Raw genomic sequence first — 6,998 nt, forward strand, 5'->3', positions numbered from 1 at the left:
AGGCTACTGAGACGAGTCAATGATGTGAAGGGCTGTGAGGCATTGCAGAGGGACCTGGACAAACACATCAACAGGATAACGGGACAAACTATGAATTTGCTGAGGAACATAAGGACGGCATTTGTGTATTTGGACGAGGAGACGATGAAGAAAATAATAGTTACAATGATAAGGCCAAGGTTGGGGTGTGCAGCAGTGGTCTGGTCTCCTCACGAAAAGAAGAACATAAGGAAGCTGGAAAGAGTGCAGAGAGTGGCAGCTAAGATGGTACCGGAACTTAGGGATCGGACTTACGAGGAGAGACTCAATAGCATGGGGCTCACAACCCTGGAGAGAAGAGAGAGAGAGGAGACCTGATAGCGGTGTACAGGGTGGCGAGCGGGGTGGAGTCTGGACAGAGAGGACCTGTGTGTGTGTGTGTGTGTGGAGCGAGAGAGAAACGAGAGGACATGGAAGGAAGTTGAGGGCGACCACGTGTAGGAGAGATGTGAAAAAGTTTAGCTTCCCAAACAGAAGCTGTGGAATGGACTGGAGGAGGAGGTGGTTTGTGCAAGAAACATTCAGGACTTTAAGGAAAGGTTAGACAAGAGCGGACATGGAGACGGGACAGCGCGAACGTAGCTCTCTTCCCGTAACAAAATAAATAAGCAAAATACCAATAAAATAATGTAATTTTGAACGAAAATGTAAATACAAAATACACATAAAATAACGTAAATACAAATACGAATATACACATAAAATAATCTAAATTTGTATGAAAAAAAATATACAAAATAAACATAAAATAAGGTAAATATGTATTGAAATAACAAAGTAAATACAAGTAGGTAAATCCACACCTCTTGGGCTTCCATGCAGTCGTTGAGGAGGTTCATGAAGAGTGTGAAGTACTTGAGGAACAGCTGTGACTTCGCCTCCATCAGGTCGCCGCGGTCGCTCTCCTCGGGCTGCAGCGGGAGGCCCCTCAGCAGCGCCGCCACCGCCTCCATGCACGCCTGGTCCAGGTCACGACAGCACCCGGTGATGTCGTAGGAGCTGTACAGGCTGTGGGGGAGGGGGATGTGTTAGGCCCCCTTCACACAAGTGGTCTTCTTCTGCGTGGAGTATGACCTCATCAGTAATTTTTTTAGTGTAGTTGGGATGATGCATAAGGGTCTTCATTTGTTGACGATGAACGCAGAGAAAGAAATTAGGAGACGCAAAATAGCCTAATTCACCACCATGACCGGCAGCCAGGCAGTCATGCGTCATCGCTGTCCACATCCTTAGAAACCGTTCTGTGTTATGCTCATGTCATGTTTTATCTATGACCTGATCGCACCACAGCGTTCAGGAGACTTTGCTCTATGAGATGACATTATTTACTTCAAGCCTGGTTCAAAGACTGCTGAGAAAAGCGATGATAAGTAAGCCGTGTTATAAACATTTTGGAGCGGTCTTGTGACTTCAACTCATCACATTTCCTTTATGTTTTATTTCATCGAGTTCAGATAAACATAACCGATTTGCGCAGTTATGACCGAGTCCAACGGTACCAACTAAACTGGTCTGTCGTGAATAAGAGACGGGCTATGACGGTACCAACTAAACTGGTCTGTCGTGAATAAGAGACGGGCTATGACAGTACCAACTAAACTGGTCTGTCGTGAATAAGAGACGGGCTATGACGAAGAAAATACAAGAGTCTAGCGTCACGGCGGACATGAGTGGCAGGTGTGGGGGAGGGTGCAGCCAATCACAGGAGCCACAACAAACATTCCCGAGGCGCCAGATGAACAGGCTCCATGAACACACTATAACACCCACTTAAAATTTCAAAACAAAATTTCCATATTTATGTGTTTTATGAGTGTTTTACTAGTGGTCTTCACCCCTAGACCACTGATACAGCCCGCTTCATACACTCTGCGGACCGACAAACACACACTACCCTCCCCACCCTTATACTGGGCCATAGACTGATTTCCCTTTATCACATTCACAGGGGGTAGCACAGTGCTTCTTCCATCTAGCGGAACCCGGAGAAAACTCAAAATCCACCATGTTGGAGTGTTTGCCCATCGAGCTCATCAGGATAGGCTGGGCTACGTTACATCAGGTTAGGTTAGGTTAGGTTAGGTTAGGTTAGGTTAGGTTAGGTTAGGTTAGGTTAGGTTATGGTTAGCTCTAGAGGCCTCATATGTATTGAGGGTTAGGTATATATGTTAGGTTAGGTCACATCAGGATAGGTTAGGTTAGGTTAGGTTAGGTTAGGTTAGGTTAGGTTAGGTTACATCAGGTTAGGTTACATCAGGTTAGGTTAGGTTAGGTTAGGTTATGGTTAGCTCTAGATGCCTCATATGTATTGAGGGTTAGGTATATATGTTGGGTTAGGTTACATTAGGTTAGGTTAGGTTAGGTTACATCAGGTTAGGTTAGGTTAGGTCACATCAGGTTAGGTTAGGTTAGGTTACATCAGGTTAGGTTAGGTTAGGTTAGGTTAGGTTACATCAGGTTAGGTTAGGTTAGGTTTTGGTTAGCTCTAGATGCCTCATATGTGTTCTGGGTTAGGTATATATGTTAGGTTAGGCTACATCAGGTTAGGCTGGGCTAGGTTACATCAGGTTAGGTTAGGTTACATCAGGTTAGGTTAGGTTAGGATTTGGAAAAAGCTTATGACAGAGTTGATTGGATTGCATTGTGGGATGTTTTAAGATTTATGGTGTGTGAGGAAAACTGGTTAGTGCAATAAAGTCTTTCTATGAGGATGCATCTGCATGTGTCAAGATTACTGGAGAAACAAGTGAACATTTTGAGATGAAAGTGGGCTTAAGACAAGGGTGCGTCAGGTCACCATGGTTGTTCAATATTTATATGGATGGTGTTATTAGAGAAATGGAAGGCAAAGTTGGGGAAGTTGGAGTAAGACTGTTCGCTGAGGGAAGGAAGTGGGTACTGAATTTGATACTGTTTGCTGATGACACGGTGCTCATTGCAGAAAATGAAAGTGACCTACAAAATTTGGTCAGTGTTTTTGATAGTGTCTGCAACAGGAGAAAGCTGAAAGTAAATGTCAACAAAAGTAAAGTGATGGTTTGTGAGTGAAGTAGAAGTGAGGTTGTAGATTTTGTATGCCCATATAGAGTGGGAATTGAATGTGAAAAAGAATGCAAAATAATTTTGAATGGTGAAGAAATGGAGGAGGTCAATGAGTTTAAGTACCTTGGATCAGTTATGTGTAAGCATGGTGGTACAGAGGGAGAGATAAGAGAAAGGGCATTGTAAGGAAGAAGGGTGGCAGGGTCTTTGGGACGAATCATGAATGGCAGAAGTGTGAGCATGGAGGTAAAGAGGGATTTGAGAAATACAATAATAGTACCAACCCTCACATAGGAAACGTGGGCCTGGAATGAAAGTCAGAGGTCTAGAGTGCAGGCAGTGGAAATGAGTTATTTGAGGAGTGCTTGTGGTGTGAGTAGAATGGATGGAATGAGTAATGAAAGTGTGTACGAGCATTTTGGAATGTGTCACGGGGGTGAAGGGAAGAAGTGTGGAGTGGTGGAAGAAGTGAAGCGACAGACTTTAAAGTGGTTTGGCCACATGGAGCGAGTGGAGGAGAGTAAGATGACCAGAAGGGTGTATGTGAGTGAGATAGAGGGAGGGAATGCTAGAGGACGACCTCCAGTGAAATGGAGGGATAGGGTGCAGGAGTGCGTTAGGGAGAGGGGGAAAGATCCTTGAGAAGCTTTGAGCAGGCAAGGAGGGAGTGTCTGGATAGAGAGAGATGGAAGCTCTTCTGCTGTGGCCATCCCCTGGTGGGAGCTCCTAGGGGCAGGCGTCAATGAAATGATGATGATGATGTTAGGTTAGGTTAGGTTAGGTTTTTGGGTAGCTCTAGACATCTCACACACACACACACACACACACACACACAGAGACATCTACCCCCACCCCCATCCCCCCCCGCTCCTCCCCCATCCCCCCACACTCACTTTGACACGGAGGCCACGTCGATGGTCCCCGAGGGCGCTATCTGGTGTGAGTTGCCCATGACCCAGTCCGTGAGGTAGTCCACCATCTTGTTGCGGAACTTCATCTCCTGTCTGAAGGCGAGGTCATCCCGGCGCTGCATCATGACCTCCACCAACTGACACAGCTTGGTCTTGATGTGCAGCGTGTACACCGTGATGTCCAGGTGACGCACATACCTACAGGGGGGGATGTGCGCGTCAGTATGTGTGTGTGAAGGGGGGAAGGTGGGGTAGGATGTGTCTTGTGTCTTGTGTGTGTGTGTGTGTGTGTGTGTGTGTGTGTGTGTGTGTGTGTGTGTGTGTGTGTCAGCCTATCTATCTCTGTGTGTGTGTGTGTGTGTGTGTGTGTGTGTGTGTGTGTGTGTGTGTGTGTGTGTGTGTGTGTGTGTGTGTGTGTGAGTGTGTCAGCCTATCTATCTCTGTGTGTGTGTGTGTGTGTGTGTGTGTGTGTGTGTGTGTGTGTGTGTGTGTCAGCCTATCTATCTGTGTGTGTGTGTGTGTGTGTGTGTGTTTACCTAGTTGTAGTTTCCCAGGGCCTGGTCTTACGCTGGTGTGGTCCCGTCTCCATATCTACATTTACCCAACCTCTCCTTAAAGCTCTGCACACTCCTCGCCGATACTACATCCTCACTTAGTCTGTTCCAAAGCTCTATATTTCTTTGTGGGAAGCTATATTTCTTTGTCTCTTGAGCATCTTCCCTTCCTCAACTTTTTGCTGTGTCCTCTAGTATTCCTGCTGGAAGGTTCCTCTCTGAGTAGCAATTTCTCGTTATCTACTTCTTCCATGTTACTCAATAGCCTGTATATTTGTGTTAGGTCTCCTCTTTCTCTTCTTTGTTCCAGTGCTGGCAAGTCCATTTCCTTCAGTCTCTCTTCATATGTCAGTCCCTGAACCATTTGTGTTGCCATCCTCTGTATTCTTTCTAGTTTTACTATGTGTTTCTTCATATGTGGAGAGCACACTGTTTCCGCGTATTCTAGTTTAGGTCTGATCATAGTAGTTATTAATTTTTTCATCATTTCTTTGTCCATGTAGTGGAATGCTGTGCCTATATTTCTCACCATGTTATATGTGTCACCAAAGATCCCATTTATATGACTTCCTGGTTGCATATAATCTTGCATTGTTACTCCCAGGTCTCTCTCTTCATTTACTTTCTTTAATGTTTCACCATCTCCCATTTTATATGTCCATTTTGGTCTTTCTACACTTTTTCACATTTCCATAACATGACATTTCCTCACGTTGAATTTCCTCTCCCATTTCTGACTCCATTTCCAAATCTTGTCTAGGTCTTCTTGCAGCTCCTTGCAGTCTTCACTGTTTCTTATATGTCTTTGCAGTTTGGCATCATCTGCGAACAGGCTCATGTAGCTGTTTATTCCCTCTGGCACATCATTAATATAGACCAGGAAGAGTACTGCTGCCAAAACCGACCCCTGGGGCACTCCACTTTCCACCGCTCTCCATTCCGATCTAGTGTCCTTAACCACGGTTCTCATCTCTCTTCCTCTTAAGTAGCTTTCCATCCAGCACTTCATTTTCCCTCTCAATCCTCCTTTATTTTCTAGTTTCCACAGCAGTCTTGAATGTGGAACTTTGTCAAATGCCTTCATTAAGTCTGGGTAAATGCAATCCACCCATCCGTCTCTTTCCTGTAATTTGTCCGTCACTCTTGAGTAAAAGCTCAGCAAGTTTGTCACACATGAGCGGCCTTTCCTAAACCCATATTGATTGTTTGTGATTAAATTATGTTCTTCTAGAAATCTCATCCATTGTTCTTTTATTAATTTTTCACATATTTTACATACTACACTGGTCAGAGACACTGGTCTGTGATTTAGGGGTTCTTCCTTTTTTCCACTTTTGTATGTACGTACCACTTCTGCCCTCTTCCACTCCCTAGGCACTGTGCCAGTTTTAATTGAGCACTTAATGATGTCATATATGGGGCCAACTAGCTCATTCTTTAAGTATAAAACCTGAAACTCCATCCGGTCCCACGGCCTTCCCTTCTTCCAATTCCCCCAATAGTTTTTTTATCTCCTCTTTATCTATTTTGACCTCTTCCATATATACATCTAAGTTGTTTTCTTGTGGTTCATTAAATAATGATTCTTTGGTAAACACTTGCTGGAATTTTTTGTTAAATAATTCCGCCCTGCCTTTGGGATCCTCGATCTCTACATTCTCTTCAGTCAGTCTGTCAATTGTTTCTCTTGATTTAATTTTTCCATTTATAAATCTATAAAATAGTTTAGGTTGTTCTTTACACTTTTCCACAATATCCTTTTCGTATCGTTTCTCTTCTTCCTTTCTCACTTTCACGTACTCATTTCTCGCTGCCTTAAAGTCTTCTCTGTTTCTTTGATTTTTGTTTCTTTTCAATCTTGACCACACTTTGTCTCTCTTTTCTTTTGCCTTTGCACATCTTGCATTAAACCAGTCCTTTTTAGCCCTCTCCCTCGGTCTGTATTTTGGTACAAACTTCATAACACCTGTGTTGTACGCCCTCAGGAAAATATCATATTTTCCTTGAACTTCGCTTGTACTCATTAACTCTTTCCAATCCATTTCACCAAAAAACTTCTTGAGGTTTTCCACCCCTGCTTTCCTATAGTTTAATCTATTGCTTCTATAAGTCTCGTCTTGTTCCCTTCCTTCCTCCTCCATTTCCATCTCTATGAGCACGTGATCACTTTTTCCCAGGGGGCAATCATACCTCAATTCATCCTTCACGTGAATTTCTCTCGTCAACACCAAATCCAGTCTTGCCGGTTCATCGTCTCTTCTATATCTAGTGCTTTCCTTCACCCTTTGTATCATCAAATTTTCCATCATTAAATTCAAGAATCTATTCCCCCATGCCACATCACTACCATTGCTCTCAAACCTCTCCCACTCAACCTCTTTACAATTGAAATCGCCAACTAGTATTACTCCTTTGTTTGCCTTAAGTAATCTCCTCAAACTCTGCATGGTGT

The 6,998-nt window shown here is 43.9% G+C and overlaps 1 protein-coding gene and 1 pseudogene across 1 annotated transcript in view; both read right to left on the bottom strand.

Moving 5' to 3' along the window:
- The window catches only part of LOC126988315 (neurofibromin-like), a 219,442-nt pseudogene that overhangs the window by 120,287 nt on the left and 92,157 nt on the right, over positions 1-6,998 (bottom strand).
- The window catches only part of LOC126988316 (neurofibromin-like), an 84,374-nt gene that overhangs the window by 10,911 nt on the left and 66,465 nt on the right, over positions 1-6,998 (bottom strand). Inside the window, exons 13-14 of the mRNA XM_050846371.1 lie at positions 3,975-4,190; positions 843-1,047 (exon numbers count right to left, since the gene is read on the bottom strand). Of these exons, the coding sequence (XP_050702328.1) occupies positions 843-1,047; positions 3,975-4,190 (421 nt within the window). The remainder of the gene's footprint in view (positions 1-842; positions 1,048-3,974; positions 4,191-6,998) is intronic.

This window comes from Eriocheir sinensis, chromosome 69, assembly GCF_024679095.1.
Source record: "Eriocheir sinensis breed Jianghai 21 chromosome 69, ASM2467909v1, whole genome shotgun sequence".
Classification (NCBI taxonomy): domain Eukaryota; kingdom Metazoa; phylum Arthropoda; class Malacostraca; order Decapoda; family Varunidae; genus Eriocheir; species Eriocheir sinensis.